At 38.7% G+C, this 23,612-nt stretch overlaps 1 protein-coding gene across 11 annotated transcripts in view; it reads left to right on the forward strand.

The window, feature by feature from the left end:
* The window catches only part of FHOD3 (formin homology 2 domain containing 3), a 383,220-nt gene that overhangs the window by 261,909 nt on the left and 97,699 nt on the right, over positions 1-23,612 (forward strand). For 7 of the 11 annotated variants that reach the window (XM_051610566.1, XM_051610567.1, XM_051610573.1 and 4 more), the window contains 5 exons: positions 2,012-2,155; positions 4,508-4,731; positions 5,966-6,052; positions 18,308-18,409; positions 20,696-21,073. In XM_051610566.1, coding sequence (XP_051466526.1) covers positions 2,012-2,155; positions 4,508-4,731; positions 5,966-6,052; positions 18,308-18,409; positions 20,696-21,073 — 935 coding nt within the window. The remainder of the gene's footprint in view (positions 1-2,011; positions 2,156-4,507; positions 4,732-5,965; positions 6,053-18,307; positions 18,410-20,695; positions 21,074-23,612) is intronic. The other 4 variants (XM_051610575.1, XM_051610576.1, XM_051610577.1 and 1 more) reach the window with 2 other exon arrangements.

Here is a 23,612-nt window from a genome sequence, read left to right on the forward strand (position 1 = left end):
ATAGCTTCATCTGCTGAATCCTCAGATTTCTACTCAGTGCTAGGTGTCGGTTTAGGAAAGAACAAAATGCACATAGTAACTGTCTTCATCACTGTTCGGTGAAATTTAGTTCCATGGTCTTTGGTGGGTTTTATACAGGCTTAAATACTGTTCTGGACAGAGACATTCAGCTAGAGCCTGAACATATAACCCTGAATGTATCATCCTAACACTTTATTAGTGTTTGTGCTAAGCATTCCTGTTGCAGTGGACCTCACCAAATACCAGATAATAGTCCTGTAATGACTGAAGAAGACATTTATGTGTCATGCTTACTTTAAAAAAAAATTAATTCATTCATGGTTAAAGAGTAGCTTGGTGATGCACATTTATCAGTGCCTCATTTCACAGAAAAGAGGTGACTTAACAGGGCAGGATGTATCAGCTGTTATTATTCACGTAATTCAGATAAATTTTTCTGAATGTAAAGCTCCTTGGTGTAGGGAGGCAGCCCAGAGTGGCAGCTCTCTTCTGCACTCTGCTGCTCAGAGCACTTGGAAAAGCCAGTCTCCAGAAAACCAGTCTTCTCAGAGCACGTTCATCCCATCCTGAGCATGAGAAGACAGGATGATCTTTCTGGAGAGGGTCTCTATCTCTTGCTCTTTCTCTCCTGTTCTGGGAGTATAGATAAATTACTTAGCTAATTAACCAGTAGAGTGGTAGCTACTTGAAAATTAGCTTGTGAGTTAATCTGGAATAACTGGGTTATCTCCAGTGTGCACGCTCCTGTATTTTGCAGAAGTGACTCTGTATAGGCTACTTCTTGCAATGAGGTATGTGTTGCTCTGCAAGTAAGTTGCAGTATTTTCAGTAGTTTCAGTTCAACATGAGCAGAATTAGACTAATTATTCTGTGTCATGCATTAAAAGCAGGGAAAAATCAATGGCAAACCAGAATATTAGTGTCTTCTGTTGTCTTTTTAAATGTCTGCAGGACTCTAGTGGATTAAGTTCACATATTCTTTGAACAAAGTTTTCCAATGCCCGTATCCTCCTCCCCACGCATCACTCTGTGGGAAAGCTGTAAGGGGCTTGATTCAATCCCTCTTGCTACATACACTGCAGTGGCATCCTATGGTATGCATGGCATACTGCAGAGTATCACCTTCCTTTCTGCTTTCTGAATTAATTAGAAAATAAAGGGGCGGGGGGATGACTATGGTAAGAAAAGTTCTCTCTCTTGAACATAGAGCAGGTGCCATAGAAAGCTCAAAACTCAAAACAGTTAATTTTCAATAGCAGTTATTACCAGTATTCCTTATTTTCTAGTGTGCAAAAGCTCCTCTCCCCTGTCACTGGTAAAAATTTACCCCATAATCAGGGACTAGTTACTCTTGTAACGTTTTATAGGACTTGGTGTCCTTCAATAACACTTTTCAAGTTGAAAGGGAGGCAGGGAGGAGGGTTGTCAATATCTGTGATACAAAGCAATCCCTGCGTCAGGAGGATGACCTCTGCTGCAGGTGTGGAGGACAGTAGACACATGGTGCAGGATATTTCCTGCTGTCCTGACATCACACAGCTGTGCACTGGACTTTTTCTTCTTTAAGCCAAACTTAGGAATCAGTAGGAAATCAGCTTCACTGTTTTAAGCTAAACCGTTTTTTTCTCTCTCTTTGCTTTTATCCCTGTGTTTGATGCTTTAATATTCTCTGTTGTTTAAATCTATACTTGACTAGAGCCAGGAAGAATCCAACTGTGTATTTTAAAGACCCACATTTTCCATACTTTTTTGTATGAAGTAACAACATTGATTTGTTTTGCCAATTATTCATCTTTCTACACAGTGCACAGAGTTGTTTGTTAAAAGCTGTGCCACTTGTTTTTTATTTTCTAGCGGTGTCTCTAATCCCACATCATGGGTTTTACTTTATTGAAATCATACATAGCACCACTTGCCACCCGCTTTTTAAAACCTTTGTTTAATTCTTTTCAAAACAAACAGATTTAAATGTTTTTCCTTTGATTCTTAGACACTGTCGGGGTTGCCAGATCAAGACTCTTTCTACGACGTGGTGGACTGTCTGGAAGAGCTTGGCATTGAAGCTATTTCACAGAGACACTTGAACAAGAAAGGAACTGACTTGGACTTAGTTGAGCAATTTAACATTTATGAGGTAACATAACATGCCCTGTTTTATGCATCTTACAGCTTGTGCAGACTTCAAAGCCAAGAGGAGGGGGAATGTAACCTAGGTGAAATTTGGTTATCTATTCTATTTTGAAAGAAAAACATCTGGTTGCTGGAAGTATTCTACACATTTGTATACATGATCTCCTACAGTACATAGCTGCGTTTAATGCAAATGCATTTCATACTGAAATTGGGGCATACTCCAAGGCAAACCAGGACATTTATTATTATTACTTATTATTGCAATTCTGCCTGCAATTAAAACTTTGTCAGTTACACATCCTGAAGTAAGTAGAAGTTATTTCCACATGCAGAAGTATTCAGCTCATGAAAAAGGTTCGGCTGAGCTCAGCTTCACAAATACCACTTGTTCTGCAGCTGAGTACCCAGCAAGTCCTTGTTTATGAGTTTACACTGGAGCAGATCCTTTACAATTTGCAGCAATGAAGTAGTGAGTGACTTCATATTCACAACCTAGGTATAACATAACTACTTCTGAAGTATTTATATATAAGGGTAGGATAGCCAGTTTCTTAATAATTAACCTCTTTTCAGACTTTAGGAAATGTTAGAACAGGGACGTTTAGGCTAAAGTCAATGTAATGTTATTGTGATTTCATGTTCTGATGTGATGAAGTGAAATTATTTTATCTCCATCTAAGTCAAGCAAAGGATTTGATAGATTTGATTCTCCATTTTCTTCATTAGATGTACAGTCATGTCACTTTGCTAACTGTAGAAGAGTTAAGTTTTATATACAGTATTTTGCAGGAAGAGTCAGGCCAAAATAAGAATGTGAGAATAAGAAGGCTCCATGTTTTTCTGTCTTCTTCTATTGTCAGAGGCATCAGCTCATAAAATCCTTTTTAAAAGATGATCATTAGTCTTAAAAGCAGGTTTTTTTGCACATGCTGTGCCTACTGAAAGACTTGATTGCAAAATTAGTAGTTGGCTTAGTTGGGTACCAGCTTTCTTTTAATGACCAGACTAAGTTTAGACATGCCTACGCATATTCTTTTTTTCTTTCAGTGTTGTTCTATACCTGAAAAAATCTCCTTTTCCCACTTAAATAAATTTTACACCCTAAGCAGCAGTATCACACTTCCCCCTGCCTTTGTTTTGTTAAAATCACTTCTGGTAAGAATTATCAGAATAACAAGACTAATAGAATCAAGACATGCCTTCTTCCTATCACCCACATCACCCTCTTCTGTGCCTCTGCCTATTTGAATGGATCTTTCTCATATAAAGATTACTTGAATGTTATGCTGCATTTCGTGTGAGATCCACCAGTGACTTTGTTGCTTCTGCCAGCTCCTAACATACCCTAAGGTAGCACTTGCTTTGTTTCTGTTAGCGGTATGTCGCACTGGCATGTCAACAGCAGCCTGTAGTTCAAGGTAGCAGGGCTTGCACCTGAACTTTACTTCTCTGCTGTGTCCAGCTGATGAGTTCCCAACCTGTGTCAGAGGTTTCTGTCAGATGTCACTGTCGTATTGCTGATCTCAGCATCATTCTTTTCTGATGTTATACGTATATTCCTCTGTATTGACAGTGCTTCTGAACTAGCAGGAAATACTGGATTTTCCACTGAAAGGCGTATGTGAAAGTCATTCTGGTAACCTAAAAATTGCAAGGCTTAGAGAAGATGTGTGGTCTGCATTTTTTTCTGTTAATCTGTTGTGGTACTGGTTCACAGAAATAGTTTTGTTTGGTAGATTTTTTTTCCTGTTTACTTTGCAGGGAGAGCTGTAAAATTTGGGATTTTTAAGAGGAAAGCAGTTATATATCCATCTGCTGATCTCTTCCTTGGCTGGGAAGACATGATGGCACTATTCTAAAATACTTTCTAAAGTAGTAAATGATCATTACAAGTGTCATATCTGAACACGAGGAAATGTTCAATCAGTCAGTGCATGTGAGTTTTTTGTGTTGATTTCACTAGAGTCAAAGACATTGCCTAAGTATTTTTGAAGGAAATAAAGCAACCTAGGTGTCCAACACTACTAATTTTCCTTGAAAATTAAGTCCTACATTTAAAACAAACAAACAAAAACCACAAAAAACCCACAAAAATTAAACAACCAGGAGATACGTAAATGTGTTGTTACAGATCCTGGAGTGTCCTAAACAAGACATCAGTATGTAATTCCATTATGAGAGCTGCTACTGCACTAATAGTAGACAGCAGCTTACAGAGATAGCTATAGAAATGGTCGTTTTAATAGGAGTTAATCAGATTGAGATCAGTTAATTTTTAAAGCCTCAGTGTTAAGAACTTTGGTACCTAAAGGAACTGTCTCAGAAGCCTCGCCTTGCTTCCTTTCTTCCCCAGATGACACTGAGACATGAGGATGGAGATGAGAGTGCTGACCCCCCGCCCAGTGGGCGCAAGGACCGGAGAAGGGCCAGTCTTGGTGCCAGTGAGAGGAGGGGCCTGGAGCGCCGGCGGAGCCGCAGGCACTCGGTACAGAACAGCAAAAGCACTTTATCAGCTCCTGCCAGTCCATGTGGTCAGTCCAACTCAAGCTTCATGCGTGTTGAAGATCTCAGTGAGAGGTAAGGGCATGAGATGGGGGATATGCCTTTCTTTTCCCCTCTTTCTTTCCCTCGTGTTCCTTGCACCTTGTTAATCTGCCAGAATTCTGTTTACTTTTTTTCGTCTTTCCATTGAATTAAAAAATAAAAATAAAGCATATTTAAAGTTAAAACAAAAAAAAAACAACAGCAACAAAAATAAATGGATTTGTAGGTGACTTGGTTTATCAACATAGATAAGCTCTTTGGCGCCATCTACCTAAGTAAATTAACCCAAACCACCACATGAGGTAGAGCATTCGACAGAGGAATTAACCAAGGTCAATCTCATCCATTGACAGATATAATGACATTATAGAAGCTTTTTACAATGGTTTAGTCACATTAATGAAGTCTGTCTTGTCCTGTGTACACAACAGTTCATTCTCTTATTTTTCCCCTTTGCTATCAGCCTTCCAGCATAAATATTTTCCTTTGAGACTACACTGTAGTAGTGAATGTATCTAGTGTTTCATAATTAGTGAGTGTCAGTAATGACTAGTTGAGCAGCAGTCTGTAACATTAGAGTCAGTCAAAGCTAGTGGCATTGCCAGTCCCATCATGGTTGGCTTGGGCTATGCCTGCTCAGGAAAAAAGGGAGCTGCAGATCCTCAGCATGTCTGACTACCTCACAAGAGAGCTGGAATTAATTTTGCCTAAGTCAGATGTCTGATCAGCTTGCTTCCCTTTGATGTCAATGCAGTGCAGCAAGCACTGCTAGACCTTCGGTTATCTAATGTGTTCTACATGCCTTAAAGTTCAACCAAGATGAATCATGCTCTGAAAATGGCTGTTTCTCTCTTTTGACCATAAAGGGAATCTGGCTGACTAGCTCAGGTGAAGATGCATATGCTGCAGATAGCTAAAGCTGGACTCATCTGTCATCCCATGATTGCAAAACTGAAGTATGCTCCATGAAGAGCATATGTTGCGTTGATTGTAACATTTGGGAAGTTCTTGGGGCATTTCTACTGGTTAGAGCTGGGTATTAACTTAGAGTGTTTAAATCCTGTGTTACATGTAAAGCAACAAAGCAAACTGAATTGACTAAAGCTTAATGGCTTCAGGCAATATGAAAGACTCCCGAAACTTTTTTAAAAGTAGTTGCATGTTATATACCGCATAATGGATTTTTTTTTCTTTTTTACCCTTTCTTCTTACATTTGGCAACACATTCATGCTTCTTTTCCATCCCCCTATGTTGCTGGGCCTCTAGTGAGCTGGAGGCAGAGACCCCCCTGATCTTACAGGCTGATGACAAGGATGACAGTGCATATGAGGCTGAGTTTAAAGCGTCTTCAGTGTGAGTACAGCTGGGGGCTTCAGCCGCTCTGCATGGAAAGTGTTGTGCATGATCTTGAGCCCTGCTTCATGACTCACCAATATGATTGAGAATCTGTACTCATGAATGTGCTGCAGATAGCCTTGATGTGTTAGGTGGATTAATTTAGATCAGAAATAAGGCAATGCTTCAACTCTACTCTTACTGTAGTTAAATAAATACAAGTCATGCAGGATGACAACTGCTATCAATATGGTTTCTCACTATTAATGTTTTCTTACTAGCTTCATTTTGCAGTCTTCAGTATTTCCTAATGAATTTGTGTCTGAGCTAATTTTAGTATTGGTGCAGTAGAAACATGGCAGACTAGTTTCGTAAGTTCTTTGAAATATTGTTTTACTAACATAGCGTAATTTCAATACTTATCTTCCTTTTCTGAAAAAAGTTATCCAATTCTGTTCTGCATCCTTCTTGAAGCTGACAAAACTTGAAGCATAATTTAAGTTTATATTCAAGAAAGAAATCTTTAAGCAGTCAACTTTAAATTCATGTTGCAGTTGTCCTTGTAGTCTTCTCTAGGAAAGTAATTAAATCCTCTTCAAATCAATTAGGAGTTTCTAACTTGCTCACCTGTCTCTCTAAGGAAAGAGGCATACAATTATGAATTTATGTAACACTGATCTTTATTTTGCATATTAGTTACATAAAAAGCCTTTTCCTCACCCTCTCCTCCCCCCTGCCCCGTTTTCCAGCCCTCTTAGCAGGTAAAGATAGGGAGTATTATTTGTTAGCAAATCCGTTTTGTTCCCATTGAGCATTAAAGACCATGGAATATGTTTCAGTACCTGAAGATGGAAGTTCTATGCCCAGTGAAATTTTCAAAGTTCCTATAACAAGAAGCTAGTCAACTGTCAGCTCTTCTATAAATCCTACTGGGTGTCTGGTGTTTCAGAAAATCTGATTCTGTCTTTTGCATTTTTAGTCTTATCATCTGCCCAAATCTGTAGTTGTGTCAGAAAGAGGAAAACCAGCCTTCCTCTTTTATCATATCCCTCTGAGTATCTCAGCTTTCAGTGAAGCAGTACATATGAATGCAACAGTATGTCTACACCTGATAGCTGAACTGGGACAAAAAAAATATAGTAAATGCTTCATGGCTTCTTTTCATTAACATTTACACAGAAAAAATACTGAAGCTGGATGACTCGTGCAAGTTTTTAACACATTTGTAAAGTTTGAATTGACCTTAAGTGGAAAGAGGTTTTTCTCTCTGCATTGTTCCACCTGGAATTAAGTTTTCAAATTTGAGTATGTCGTCTCCAATGCACATATTTATTTGTTTAAATTATTTTTATGGAGCATCATACATTTAGACCTTGCTGAATTTTTTAACTAAATTTTAAAATCATACATTAAAATATGATGCAGGCATCATCTGTTTTTTGTCAAAAGAAATGCTTGTTGTCTCCATTCTGCCCCCATCATTAATGTTGTAGAGAATAATCTGTTCAGCTGGATAAAAGTTACTTAAAACCTCTCTAAGCTGAAAGCAACTCTTGTTCAAAAAACCTGTCTTCTGCTGATTATCTTCTTTTGGTTCAGAATCCTAATCCCTCTAAAGGAAGGAAAAAAGTTCACAGTAAGTTTTTGCAGTGCTGTATTTTCTGAAAAACAGTTTGAAAAATGGGTTTCAGTCTCTATTCTTTCTGTACGTTTTCTCTACCAACAGGAAACATAACAATAATATGATAAAACTGTGTTGTTTCTGCTGGTATCTAAACTTTGTGTGTGGTTGCAGATCTCTAGGTCTTGTTTTACAGTGGATTAGCACCATCAAGTCCAGTGGCATTGCTTCCAATGGACATGGTTAGAGATTAAAGCCACCCACTTACACTGTACTAAATTTTGTTTTGGGCAATATTCTTGGTTATTTTTGGACTTCACTACCAAAATCAGTAGAAGGTTCAAGTTCTTCCTCAGCATTTTCCTTCCCACAGTGTTCATGTTTCTTTTCTTTCTAACTCTGTCAGCTGGTTTGGCAGTTACATTGCTTTTGTTTACCACATCAAACAGGTTGTCCACAGTCATCTGCTTTGTGTCAACCGATAAGTCTTCCAAAAAGAGAAAAATCCATGGTGCCTGTAGAACAAAAAAAAAAGACAATATTGACCAAATTCTGTTCTGTCTCACAATGCTCTATATCTAGAAAAGCTGTCTGAAGTCAATGGACTTGCTCTAATTTATGCCAGGCTAATTGAGAGCAGACTTTGTGTTTTGAGCTGGGAAAAGTTGACTGTAAATACTAAGGGCAACCGAAAGGAAAACTTGCAGGCCTTTCTCATCCATTTGGCAACCTTCTTCCAAACTAAATGTATTGTTTTTTTCAGTTGTGGTTCAAAACAAATAAAGACCCAAATCTGCTTTGTGTTAAAATAGTTTTCATGGAGAGTGAAACCCAAGCTCATGTCCCTCAAGTTGATAATGACTACTAACTAAGAAAGGCTGAAGGTTGGGTTAAGGATATGTAGCTGCTGCAGTGTACTTGAAAATGCTAGCCCTGACCACCAGCAGGTTTGCTTTGCTCAAAACATCTTCCTTCTATCATGATGGCACAAAGCACCTAAAAGCCTAGGGGGAAGTTCAGTTCTGTTAACACGACATTTTAAATGCTTCCCTGAGGGCACGACCTAAGGTTTTCTGCCCTTGTCCAAATTGAACACTGAATCTATGGTCTAGCATGCTGTTTCTTAAAAATTAGACATTTAAACAAATTCTTCCATGTTTTTTCTTTTTACAGTGAAGCTGGCTTTTTCCCATCACACAATGGATAGCCTCAGGGAAAGTACAAAGAGTGGCATAGAACTTGCACATGCCTATCTCTCTCTGTGGGTGTCCCATCATCTATGTCAGCCAGACTTAGCAAACATACCAAAAGAAGCTTCTCTGAAACTTCCACTGGCACCTCTTACTAGCATTTGAGTGAATGGCTCTGCCAAAGCTGTGTGGAACTAGCTACAATCAAAGACTGAGATTTATAAATTTGTGAATATCTAGGATTAGCTGTTTACCTCACTTTACTAGACTCTCTGTTTTCTTCTTTTTCATAGTTTTGCTTTGTTTTATGTCATTAAATCATGAAAGAATTACTAGGATCAGTCATAAAACACTGTGTGTGTTCTTCTGGAGATTACCAGGCCTTGGTTAGGACTTTCTTGTCAGTACCCCTGTGTTTGAAAACTAGCAAGCAGAAGAGCTGACAACCATCTTAAGAGACCGTCAGAGCACAGCCTGCCTTCTGAATCAGTGACAGAAGCTTGTGAGCTGTGCTTTTGTTAGGGTCCTACCTGGAAGGCTTTTAGGACTTTTCCTCTGAGCAGAGTGGCACAGGGGATTCCAGAGTTTCCTGCAAATTTCAGGCTAGCTGGACACAGCCCACTGCAAACTAGGCTGAATGGCTTTCATAGCCTTCAAAGTCCTAGAAAAAAGGTGGAAAATTGTTGTCTAAATGAAGGAAAGCTGTGCAGAGAAGTCATAAGCATTTGTTTGTTAGAAAATACGTGCTTCTGATGCTTGAGGATTGCTGAGATGCAGGAAGAGATCATGATACTATTTTGGTTTTACCAGAAAACAATGAACACAGCTGATCCTCTGATGCAAAACATTTTTTTTCTGCTTAACTTCAGATTCCCGTTGAGTTTCTAACCAGTGGCACAGACCTTCATTTGACTATTATGTCCCATTAACTGATTATTGAAATTGCTTCATGTAGAGCAAGGCCTGCAGGGGGAGGTTTTCCAAAATACAGCTGAGGCTTTTTTTTTTTCTTTTATTTTTAAATGATTTTCCATGTTTTCAGACATCCTAAACCATAACTAATCTTTGATTTTTCTCTAGCATTTAGGTGTTGTCATGATGTTTCAAGTTCTGGTGACTTTCTACTACACCATGTGAAATGTTGTGATTTTGTAAATACTTATGGCTGTAAATAGAAGTGCTGCTTACAGTGGTGGGTGTGTTTTATTTTATTTAGGATGAGTACATTCCACAAATCTTATAGTTGCTGTCTGTGACAAAATGAGTGGCATGGTAGGTGTGAAACAGCAAAATGGGACAACTCAACATCAGCATTTTATTCACAACTCAGGCTGTGATACAGGTTATTAAAGGCCCAGAATAGAAAGTAAAGAAATGTATTTTTATTACTGTAATAAAATGAAATCTATTTTTTTTTCCTGTATGTGTACCTCTGATTCCTGGTTTTGTATATTTAAAACCACTGAAGCATGAATCTAGACAAAGAAAACATCTCCAGGATAAACACACTGTCACCTATCTATGGATATGCTAAGCATGCCTTTAATACGTACATATGTGAGCTGAGCTACCTATGATTTGTTGGGGGAGCTTTGTAATAGAATGATATATAATCAACTATGGGGGAAACAGTAAGCATTTTCACAATTTGGTGTGGGCAAAAATGGAAATGGGATGTAAAAGCAGTGGTTTTGGAAATAAGATTTATTCATCAAATTAAAAGCATGGGTAAGGTAGCATCTGTTCATGGCATCAGACATTTACTGGTCTTTTGACAACAATAATGTACAAAATCTGATCTGATATTTTAGGTTTGGGACAAGGAGGACACATGTATTTACCTTGTGCAGGTAGGGGTATTTGAAATATAAGACAAGTAGATTTGAAAGGAGAAATAACAGAAATAGAAAATTGTGATCTTAATTTCCCTAAGAATATCTTGGAAGCTCCTGTAAGGAATGCAGTGAAGAAAGAGACATGAGGCAGGTCAAGAAAAATTTTCTTTCAAAGACATACCATAAACATAAGACTCCATTGATGTATAGACAGGCATTGACCCACTAATGCATGAGTAATAATTAAATAACTAAAAAAATAACCAAACTAAAAGGTACAGCTTGATGAGTATCTCGTGTACTGGTCCTATTACTGTCTCAGGCTGATACCAGCACTTTTAAAAAAAATTAAAATAACTGTAGAAATGTCAGGTTTTGTAGTAGGGGAACTGTTAGCTGTTTGTGGGTCTTGTTGAAATGAAATGTTTTATACTTGGTATACATGCAGAGTCCAGTTGACAGCTCTGTAGTTTGCTGTAAAGACAATGGTAGATTTTCCCTGTTTGAATTTCAAGAGGAATGAAGGAAGCGCTGAAACTTACATGAGGTTATATCTGCAAGGCAAATGAAAGCACAGCACGACTTTGCTTTTTTTTTTTTTTTTACTTTTTTTTTTCCACTGTATATTTAACTTTGATGAGGTACCTGAAGAAATGCAATGCTAAACCAGGATGTGAATATGTTTCTCTGGAGGTCCATGGTAGTGGCTTATGCACTGGGCAATACATTCCCTAGAGAGTTCACAGTGTGTTCTCAGTATTTGTAAACATGATTCTCTGAGGCCAGGAAAGTTTGTTTTTACACATATGATGCAATGGGAGGAAAAAAGGACAGCAGTTTGGCAGAATGCCATTTCCAGATCCCTCCTTTTGAAGTAAGGGGCAGTAACAGTAACCTTCAAATGTCAACCAATACGCAGTTCCAAGCTTTAAAAACACTTTCTTCTCTCTTTCTCTATATGCTTCAGTATTTATTGCTCCTAAAGTCTCCCTACATCAGGATTCTGTTTCTTTACCTCTTTTGCTCATACAGATGTAAAAAAGCAGTGCCGTTCTGTGATCAGAGAGCTGGGACTCTTGAAGTTTTTGCACAGCCTTGCCAGTATCTTAAGCAATGCTTTGCTGCCTTGCACTGCTTTGATGTGTCCAAATACACCAAATGTAAGAATTAAAAAATGTGGAGACACTACCTAGGTATTATTTACATATAAAAATTCATTATTGATCATATTTTAGGGATAAGAAAATAACAGCAACCTAAAGATTCAAAACAGCATATCATGAAGGTGTAGAGAACACATCTACTTTACATTATTTGTAATTTCCTCAACTTTTTTCTGAACAGTTTATTTAGGGCAGAAATAGTATTTCTTTTGACCTTTGTAATTATGCATCTTAGTTTCCTTTCCATGCAGAAGGCCAAATTTTGAGGCTTTACAAGTAAGTTGTTGTCCATATAATTTCATATATTTTTGTCTTCACATAATTTCACCAACTGCAGTGGCCTGTAACAGGTAGCAGTGAAATGGAAATGGGGGGAGTGGGTAGTTTCTTTGGGGTTTGTTTTGATGGAGTAGGAAAGTTATATTGCCATATCTTTATGCATAGTAATAAATGATTAATTTAAATTATTGCCACTTTTGGCTTTCACATAAAAACACTTGTTTATCCGTCTGGCAGCTAAGATAGAAGAAGGGAAGAAGAAGCAGAAGTATACTAAATCATCTGTTTGTTTTACAAGGACTTAGGAATTTGGCTAGGAATTGTGCTGTCTAACCTATGAAAGTGGAATTTTACCCATAAATTGAGGACAATGGCAAGGGATTGCAAAAGAAAATAAAATTGCATCCACTGTGACTTGTAAAGATCTCTCCTCAGTGGAATATTTTTCATTTTCTATTTGTTCACCTGTGAGGGTTTCAGAGAAGCAGCTTTCCAAGTGCTGTGCAGGAGTTAAAACAGGTCAGAGGTTTGAAGAGGGGAGGGGAACAACTTTGAAACGAGTTTGAGAGATCAACTGTAGTATTTCATTTAGAACAACATTGTGGAACGGCTAATGGTGATCTTACTTCACTGAATGTGGTCTGTAGTCCTAGTCAGGAGCTGCTCCTCTGAAAGGCAGTGAACGGTTAAATGAAAGTAATTTAAAGAAGCTAAACTGAAAAGGACTTGACTTAATCAAAAAGAGAGAGAAAATTCCTCACCAGCAATTAACAGCACATAGGGTGATATTCAGAGAGTGTGGGAATAATGGCCAGTAGCTTTACAATTCCCTGGTCCTTTTTTCTCTGAGTTGCCTCATAACTCCAAGGTCCATTTTTCAGTGAAGTGCAGTGTTCCCATTTCTTGGGAATTTCTGTATAATTCTGTGAGTGGTCACAAAAGGCTTAGAAGTACACTTAAGGCCTTTTCTAATAACCTGCAAAATGAAGAAGGAAATAGTAAGACTTTAGTAAAAGATAAATGAGTCCTACAGAAATGGGAATCATATACCAAAAGTGAGATATTTTAATGTGCTGTTATCTCATGAATTAACATTTATGTGCACTGGATGTGCAGACCAAAATGCTGCCTAATTATGGCAAGAGCATCCTTTTTCTTATTGTTCTCTTCAAATGTTCAAATATTTATGCTCAAATTCTTCCTGAATTAAAATGGTTTAATGCATATCTTACACTTCCAAATTTTTCTCTGATACCAAACACAGCAGAATGTGTTTCTGTGCTTATGCTTATTTTCTGGCTTTGGTGTTTGGTTTTTTCCCTTCTACACAGCCTCTGAATTTTATTTGAGCTATAACTTTGGGTGGTTTTTTTGTTCGTTTGTTGGGGGGGGGGGTTTGGCTGGGGGGCAGTAAGAAACTTGTGTTTCTAGACTACAAGCTAGAACAAAGAAATCCTGAGTTTCTTCAACCTGCATTCATCAAAACTTTGTGAAGGGAAGAGTTTATGGGGAGCATGGAGGGAACAGCGACTAGATAACCTTGTACATATTGTTCAGCTATAGAGACCAAAAAGATGGAGAGTATTTTTTGGTGCTTTGAGTTCCTGCAGAGAGAGAGTCAGCATTGTCAGAATGGTGCTTTAATTTTAAATTCACCTATCTGTGGCTGTGTTAAGTATGTGGGTGGTGTGATGCCTAGTGTCTTTTTAAACATGCACATATTTTAAGGGGCTATAAATACTTTTGTGTCAAGCTTTAGTTGAAAGAACTGAGCAAACACTGTGCCCTAGTAGACACATGTTGGTTTCCATAACTGATTATAAACTGCATAAAGGTTTGTGGGGTTTTTTATTTTTGTGTGTTTATTTGGTGAGAGTGTTAGCCTGTAGCAATAATCCATTTTAAAGATGAAAATAAACAGCGTGATTGTTTTGAAATTTGTTTTCACTGCTATAAAGCTTTTGTTTAAATACTTCTAATCTAGTACTGTTATCATGGAACTGATGTAACCTGGCAGTAGCCTTAAGGTTTGCTGACTATATCTGATCCTTCTGCATTAGTTGAAACTCTTCCTCCCTGCATCAGGATAAATATTTGCCATTTGTTGAACAGGATAGTTTCCTCTGTGCTATTGATAAGCATGCTTGCTTCTGCAGCCTAGTTTAATTGAAAAACTCCCTATGGATCATTTTTCTTGATTAAATTATACTGTTGCATTGATGCCAAATTTTCATGTATATGTGGAAAGTGAGCTTTTCTACATCATCCCTTCTCAGTTGCACACAGAAATTAACATATAACCCTGAAGGGTCCAGATGAGTCCACGAATCTGCTGTTCTCTTTGAGCATCCTTCTGTCTGACATTCTTGGTTTTACAAGTTGGTGTTTTCCTGTTTTAATAACGTCAGGTGGGAATTTTCATTTTCTACCTGTTGGGAAAGATTTTGCTAGCAGGTACTATGTGTTTTCATGGACAGAATATCTGTTCTATAACAATACTGAGAGGCAACTGCCACTAATGTTTTGACTGAAAGAAGACCACACTTGATTTCTGTCTGTGAGCTTACCCATCTCCTCTCATCTGAATCTCATTCACTTTCTGGGGATAGTCCAGGGGTCTGAAACTGCATTCAGTTTCTGAAAGAGGACTTTCCAAGCACTGAGTGTCTCTCCTAAGCATACACATATTTCAATTGTGCAAGATTGCCTCAACTTGAACTTGGCTCCCACAGGCTGGAGAGTGAGCCCATCTCCACGCACAACACCATTCATCCCTGCAGCTGACACACACACAGAGCCACCTCCTTCCTTCCTCTGGATTTTCCAGCCAGTTATCATGTACCCGCTTTCCTTCTAGAGATTACATTAGCAGGGGAAGAGAACTTTCTAGTCAAAGCTTCATCCAAGCTTTTGATCTGGAAGTCAAGGAGATTTGGGGAAAGAGTCCATGGCCTGACAGGAGGATCATCTGGAATCTTTAAAATTAATCCACTAATTAAGGTATGATGATAGGTGCACAGAGCGACTTCACTGCTACTAGACAGCTGGAGGGGATTGAAAACACCAGTTGACTTCCAGCCTCTGTCATAAGAAAAGTTGAACCAGGTGATAACAGAGGTCTTCTTTCTGGGTCAGGAATAAATAAACTCATTTTCATTATTTTGTCCAACTCAGGCCTCAACATTGCTGTCTGCTGTCCGCAGCCTTTGGAATGCCAGTCCACCAAGCCAGTCACTCTAACAGGCGTGTAACAGCCCACCCAGTTATTTCGTTTTTCATTATTCACAGTTCAGATGTATGTGCAACAATCAAGAAGAGACTGACTTCCAAAAAAATATTCAGCTTGGAAACAGTACCCATCAGGGATGTGTTAATGTCTGATTATAAACTGTAAAAATAAGTGTGCCACACAAGGTTGCTGTACATGCATATTTCTTTTGACGTATGATGTTCTCAAATAATATACACATTCGTGGGGTGTTATACTTGATCTACTCCTTTGTAGAGTACTGCAAGTCATAACATCTGAGAAGCAGGGTCTTGACTTTTTGCTTCCTAAGATGAACTTGCAGATAAACATTGCAGCAGACAGAAGTATTTCCTTTGTGTGACATTGTTAATAGTTCACGACCCATCATGAGGGAGGACAGGGGCTAAACATTCCCTTCAGCTCTGTGTGGGTCGTATCACCTCTGAAGTTCTGTTTCTCATTGTAAACAGGATAGTGTCTCTACCTACAGACTGAAACCAAAACCCTACTGGTCCCAAACTGGTCTTTATGTGAAAATGGTTTTCAGTCCAATAGTTGACTTAAAGATGAAATAAATTCCTTTTTTTTTAACTTAGCCTTCAGCACACGGATGTGTCGCACAGCTTACCTGAAAGGAGTATGTTTGTGAAAAGCTAAAGTCCTTTAAGCATAACTATTTTACTTATATTTTTAAGAGCTATTTCTAATGATCTCGCAGAGCTTCATGAGTTATTTCCCAAATAGGATTGCTGTAGGACTGGCAGATGCAGACATTTGCCCTTCACCAGAGAAAACAGCAAAACTGGTATTGAGCAGTTCAGGAATAAGGAGAAGGGATGATATTAATGCTCTCTGGTCAGCTCTGTTTTCTGTGGGTTTTTTGTTGTGTTTTTTTGTTGTGTTTTTTTTTTTTTTTTATACCAATATGTAGATGGGTGTGGAACTTAAGAGGTATCTCTCTATAGGGCAAATAAAAATTTGTGGCAAAGAAAAGGAGATTGAGATGTCACTGAGGTGGTTATGCCTCAGGAATCGTTGAAAGTGCCTACCTTATAGATCTTTACCAGAGTACTGGAAGTGGTCCAGGTGATGACATTTTCCTGATTATTCTGTAACCAACTCCATACAAATGCAACGAATTTTGGATTGACCCTTTGCATTGCACTGGTTGCACATTGTAAATATTCATTATTCTTATGATATGGAAACTAATTCTAAATGGGAAAAAAAAAGCACAGAACATCCCTTCAGAATCAGAGAAAAGAAAACCAGCTTTCAGGAAAATATAAGATATATAAGTGTCTTACAAATTTTATTACTGTTTGAATGTTATACTTTTTCATGGAACATAACCTAATAGTATTTGTCATTAAATCAAGTGGAGAATGGATAAACTGCAAATACAAGAAGTCTAAAGAGGAGGTATTTTCTATATGTCCTATAAGTCTGTTGGTTTGGGGAAGAAACATAAATAGGAAGGAGAGGAAGCAGGCAATGTAGCCTTTTTTGGTTTCTTCAATACAGTTTTATTTTTTAGTTATGTCATTTGTAGGTTATGGAGGCTTTATGTGTGACTTAGAGTTCTACTCTGCCAGAATTAGTGCTGAACCGAAGCCTGCTTTGACTGTACTAATGACTCTATTGAAATAATTCATGTACTGGCACCCAGTAACTTATATATAATCCAAATATTTAATTTGGTATTTGCAAATAGTCCTGCACTGATTTGGTGTCTCTGTTATTTCTAACATAATGGTTGATTCTGTTCTGTTTTCCAGTTGAGCTATCAGCTGCTTAACAGGAATGTTTTCTTTCTGTTAATTTAGAAAGTGTGATGCCCAGTGCCAGCTGTTCCCTGCCAGCACAGTGTGTACTGTCCTTTGAGCCAAACAGACACAGCTTAATGGCTAACGAGTTGAACATTGGTATTGGCATGAATGTCTTCCCCTAATGCCCCTGTAGGTTGGGCAGCAGCAAATGGAAAGCTAAGGTCAAGAAAAAAACAAAAGGCATTTTTGGAGTCTTAAAAATTAACATTAAAAAATGTAAATAGGGGAGAGGATAACATTTTTGGCAACAATGTGCCCTTGCAGCCAAGAGGGCAAGTGCCATCCTGGAATGCATTAAGAAGAGTGTGGCCGGCAAGTCAAGGGAGGTTCTCCTCCCCCTCTACTCCACCCTGGTGAAGCCTCACCTGGAGTTCTGTGTGCAGTTCTGGGCTCCCCAGTTCAAGAAGGACAAGGAACTACTGGAAGGAGTCCAGCGCAGAGTCCCTAAGATTATTAAGGGACTGGAGTATCTGCCGTATGAGGAAAGGCTGAGAGAGCTGGATCTGTTTAGCTTAGAGAAACAGAGGCTGAGGGGGTATTTCATTAATGCTTATAAATATCTAAATGGTGGGTGTAAGAAGGATGGGGCCAGATTCTTCTCAGTCGTGTCCAGTGACAGAACAAGGGGCAATGGGCACAAACAGGAGGTTTAACCTAAATATAAGAAAATACTTCTTTACTCTGAGGGTAGCAGAGCACTGGAACAGGCTGCCCAGGAAGATTTTGAAGTCTCCATCCTTGGAGACCTTCAAAACCTGCCTGGCCTATTCCTGTGTGATCTGCTCTAGGGGATCCTGCTCTAGCAGTGAGGTTGGACTAGATGATCTCCAGGGGTCCCTCCCAACCCCTACCATTCTGTGATTCTGTAATTTTTGTATCAGTAGCTACCCTTCCACCAACACATTCTAAGCAGGAAGTTTTAGGTGGCTGTGTGTCTAACAAAGGGGGGCCATATTTCCCAACCATATTCCCTCCCCAATGTGTTTTCCTTCCATTTCTAACTTCATTCTTCATTGCATTTCTTTTTCTGGGGACTCACATAGTTTTCTCTTCCACCTTCTCTCTTTCCATCCCACTGCATGCCTCTTTCCTTGGTCTGACCTCAGAGAGGAAGAAGATTATGAAGAGGAGGAAGAAGAACAGCCAGTCACAGAGCCCAATACTGAGGATGAGGGGGAGGAAGAGACCAGTAGGCAGGTCAAAGCCAGGTATTGGGATTCAGCATGGTCTCTCCACCTTTTCCACAGGCTCTGGCATGATCTCACCAGCACAGTGTGCAGCACCAACTGCCTTTTCACTTGCATTCCTGGATCACCTGCTAAAGCAACCCCCCAAGCTTTATTGGTATGGGTGGGTGTGTTAATGGAATTATGTTAAATTATGGAGGCTCGATGCACAAAGAACTGACTGCACTCTCTGCCTTTGTACAAAATGACTAACTCACAAATCTTAAAAGATTTAGCAGAAAACGTAACTTCTAAGCATGGCTTAAGTTTATCTTTTTACTTAAGGCAGTGGGTGAAATGTTAAAAGTGCTTTACTGAGGTTGTTGATTGATTTCTCAGTTTTTCATCCCTGTTTTCGTGATACAATGTTATTAGAAGTATCTGTCACTATGAAGGTAGACATTTTCTGAATGCTGCCTATGATTTCCATCAATTTCATTCATGTTTTAATAGGAAAGAACTACTTAGAGGCAAAGATGATAGATAGATAGATAGATAGATAGATAGATAGATAGATAGATAGATAGATAGATAGATATCATTTTATAGATACCTGCCCATCTGTGTTTATATGGATATGAAAAAACCATCTATCAAAACAATTTTCTCATGTAAAATTTTCCACTTATTTCTGAGGTATATATGGATTCGGCATCTGGCAACTTTATCTGAGTAAACTGGAAGAAAGAAAATATGTTCTTTTTTCCAGACAGCCATTTGATTTAGGTTAAATTGTTTGGCTTTGCAACTCAGCAAATGAGATTGGAATTTTTTTTTTTAAATAAACCACATTCATGCGGACGCTATACAGCATGGAAGGAAGAAAGGAAACTTTAACGTGTGAATTCCAAAGAAAATACTGTACTGTTGTTATTAATATCTTCCAGTCTGCAAATCTTGCCAATGGGTGCCTGAAATTACAAAATTAAGCGATAATTTCCTCAAATCTAATTCTTTAAAGTCGAAAGCTAAGACACAAGTTACTGATAAATCACATGAATATACTAAAATGAGGAAGAGCTATGTATAGGGCATGCTACACTTTTAGGTCATCAGTCTTTTAAAATAATAGTCACTTTGAAACAACTGGGTTATGTTCGCATAACTTTTCCAAATACCTCCTTTCACTGTCACTGTAAGCGTGGTACGGGTGGTCTGTACTCTGGCCACTTGTGTTAGATGCTGTTAAGGTGCTGTAGGACTAGCCTGGATTCAGTGACTCCTGTCATGCACAGCTGGTGCAATAGCTGAAGGTTTCCAGATTGCCCGCTGTGCTTCTCTTGTGAGAAGAACTACCTGGCATATATCTGATGATTAACTTCATAATAGCCTAACATATATGATATGTATGACGTTCTTGCCGAACTCGCACTCCTCAGATAAGGGCCATGCCTTGCATACCTGTAGGTGGATTGCAGAGGTGATCTCTGGAGAATGAAATCAGCTACCTGCCAAGTGATCCAACCCAAAGTCCATGCACAGTGTTTATGCGGAAGGTACTAGTGAAAACAGATAACCCCAGAGTGCAGATCTCATGGCTTTTCACCTGCCTGGCTGCTTCTGTCACTCTCCAACAGCAAAGCAGGTGTGGTTTCTCCTGCACTCAGTGCAACTCTTCAAGTCTCTGTATAACACCAGCATGGGATGCTGACACACAGGGAAATCAATGCCTTCATACCTAGACAAATAATCCAAGGCATTCCTTTGAAATTATTCTAAGCCTTATTTTCACAGAACATCTGTGACTGAGTAGTTTTTATTTTCATTGTTGGTGGATGAGTGTTTTTCGGGAAAAAACACAGGTCACCTGGGAGGACAATAATCAGATATATGGCCTTCAAGAAGCAATCATGCAGATTGTGTCTTGAAGCATCTATACTCTGTGGACCATGTCATCCAGCACATTGAGACTGCTTTGTGCTGCTCTGACGGTGCTTGCAACCTAACTTGATATATCTGAAATTTTTTTAGGAAATGGCAGTGAAAAGGTTTATGAAAATTAGTTCTGAAGCCTTTGGGTTAAATCTCTTGGTTTCCTTTAAGCTGAGTCACTTCCATTCTTCAGTATTTCTAACCCCAAAAAGAATCCCACTGGGATACAAAGATGTGAGTTCTCTTGTTTTATTTTAGAATAAATTATTATTGTCTAAATTTGGGAAGTTTCTGTATTTTTTTTTTTTTTTCTCCAAGCGGCACTATCTATTGATCTCACTTTTTCCCATTTTTCTCTCCATCCCTTCCCTTTCTCACAACATTTTCCTTCTGCAGTGGGGTTCCAGGGGCATGGGAGGCTGTGAATGAAAACCTTTCACAGTGCTCTGATTCGTCAGCTGTCTCCAGTGCCATTTCTCCAGCTGAGAGACCTCTCTCCTGCTCTAGAGCAAAGACCTCTTCTAGCACCTCCTCTTCTGTGCCTGACTCATCTGTCTCTCATCATCATTCTGTCCTCTCATCACCATCTTCACCTGCAGCAGCATCGCTAAGCCCTTCCCAAACTTCATCAGCATCCGTTACTCCAAAGGCAACTCCAATGGTGGAGAAATTACCTTATGTACCACATACTCCTTTTCACCTCTTCTCGTATGACTTTGAAGAGTCTCCAGCATCTGTGAAAGAAAAGGAAGCAGAGGTGATGAGGGAAAACAGGTAGATTTTTTACAGCTGACATTAATGTTTAGATAAATGAATAACACCTTTCAGGAATTTCATAGTGGTAATAGTGCACTCTTTGTGTTGTATTCTTTCCAGAACATCCTGTATTAGTTTTAGTCCTGTAAGCCTGTATTTTTATTTGATTGATATTCTCCCCTTGCCTTTGTTGCCCTCATTTCATCTTACTCCTTTTCAAGGTCTATAGTTAATAAGTATCTTGGCCTTTTCTATACAGCAGTAGATAAATAACCTGTGATTTAGGAGATCACAGAAGGAAGCACCATTTTGCTCTCGTATACAACAATGTAAATTGCAGACATGATTTCATGAAAGTTAGTGGAGCTGTTCTGCTATAAAACCAAGAGCTATCAGATGAGCAGTTGGAATTCAGGGGTGCAATCCTGGCTTCAAAGACTGAACTGCCAAATCCTGAATTCGCTGTTAGATTACAGTACATATCCCCGTTATGTGCAATTGCAGCTTGTGTTTGTAATAACAGAAGTAGATTAAACCCTATAAAAAGAATATAGCACTTAGAAAAGAATTTTGCCTTCACAACATGTGTTCAGTTCTGTGTTCCTCATGCATTTCTCTTAGTTTTTAGTTTTAATTTTTAATTTTTAATTTTAGTTTTTAATTCCTCATCCCATCCATTAAAAAAAAAAAAGAAATTAAATTTATTTGTCACAATATGTTCAAAGTAAAAAAGACTGACAATAGGTATCACTAAAAACAATGCTTGAGAATTGCCTTGAAAAGAAGTTGATGATTTTTAGCTGTCTCTCCCAATGGTTAGTATTCTTCAAATTAGGTATTGAAATATGTATGTATATTGTGAGTGTATTTAATTTCTTCCTTTCTCCAGCAGTCCTTCCAAATTTCTACATGTGAACAAATATTTTTATTCCTTTGATCCTTTTAACTTTAGGTCTTTCTTTTCTAATAGGTGGGTGGTTTTTGTTGCTTTTTCATTTCAATGAAAAGCCTGTAAATCCAAGTAGCTGTTGAGAGGGGACTCAGTTGATGCCTTTCTTACCTGCAGCTTGTACACTGGGATTCCGCTAAATTTACATTTTCTTGCATAGGTGCAATTTTCCCTTAGGCCTCTCACACTCATTTATTGTTTTCTCATTGCTGATGCTGTTAGAGTTGTACTTTTTAGGGAGTAGATTCCTAAATACCTAACTGTTCCAGAATTTGGGCAGTAACATGTTCATAAAAGAGTTAAATGTCTGAAGTTGCTTCAGAGTGAAGGCTTCTGGGACAAGGCCATTGCATCTGCGTTGCTATATGAGACAAGAAGGGAAAATGGACTGTGTACAGGATACAGACTTACCCTGGTGTGCTGGTTTTGTCTTGTTACTCCTCCAGCATTTCTGTCTCCTCTAAACTTGGTATATAGGGATGCTGTGTCCCAGGCCAGTCCCTCTGAATGTGATTTTGTTAGTACTCAAATGTCTAAGTCTACAGAAGGTGTGTAATCTGCATTTTAATGAGAGTTATCTTTGGACTAAGTGAAATTCCTTGGTCTGAAAAAGGAGTTTGAGCTGTGTTAGCTTTTTCATGGGGCAAAGAAGAGAAGTTAATGTAATGGTTGATAAGAGAGGACCCTTTCAGTTGATTGAAACAGAAATGGAGGTTTCTCTCAGTGTCATGAAGATACCAAGTCTGAGTTGTCCTCAGGACAGTGGAGTTTTCTCATCAGTTACTCAGTACAGGCCCAAGCAGAACATTTTCATAAGCTAATCCTGCCAAAGAGAAGACCCGTGTCAAGTCTGTGCTACTGGGGAAGCCCTGCACTGCCCAAGCTACAAAGCCCTCAATGGGGCCACTGTCTCTAGTTTCTAATTAGTTTTCTTCTGGGGCAGGAATACCAGGAAGGCAATTATCTCCCATTCTGCAAAATTCCTTTTATAGTTCAGAAACATGCATGTTAGCATTTTTTTCCCACAATTATTCCCTTATTCCTGGGCCGTCAGCTTGCTGTCTCAAAAATAGATGGTGGTGATGGTGTGTTTTTGGAAACATAAACCTGAAGTTGTTGCCAACAGGGGCATGTTCTCTAAAGCATGATCCCTTCCAGTATAAAAACCCCTAACTGAAATCTATTCTGATTTTAACATGGGTCTTGGCAGGGAGCAATGCTGTTGTACCCTAAGGAATGAAGCTTGAAACTCTGAATGAAATTTTGCATGACTAGATGAGTGTGCTAAATGGAGCTGAAGGAAACAAACCAGCCTTATTAAGTAAAATTGCTGAGTGAAATTACTGAGTGCTGATGTGTGTGGGAGAAGAAGCAGCAGAGAAAAAAATGGTGAATGAGGATATATTGTATCTTACAAATTATAATATGGAAAATTATGTTGCCCTTTTTCCTGAAGTGAATTTTGTAATTTGGTGAGTTGGCCTTGTGGATTGCTCACCTACAGAACATCATATGCTTTCCATACGGGAAAATGGGATCATCTGTGAACAGAAATGTTAACATTTTTCCAAATCAGGAATTTCTCCTTGACATGCTGTTTAAGTCTGA

Source organism: Apus apus, chromosome 2 (genome assembly GCF_020740795.1).
Source record: "Apus apus isolate bApuApu2 chromosome 2, bApuApu2.pri.cur, whole genome shotgun sequence".
NCBI classification, from domain to species: domain Eukaryota; kingdom Metazoa; phylum Chordata; class Aves; order Apodiformes; family Apodidae; genus Apus; species Apus apus.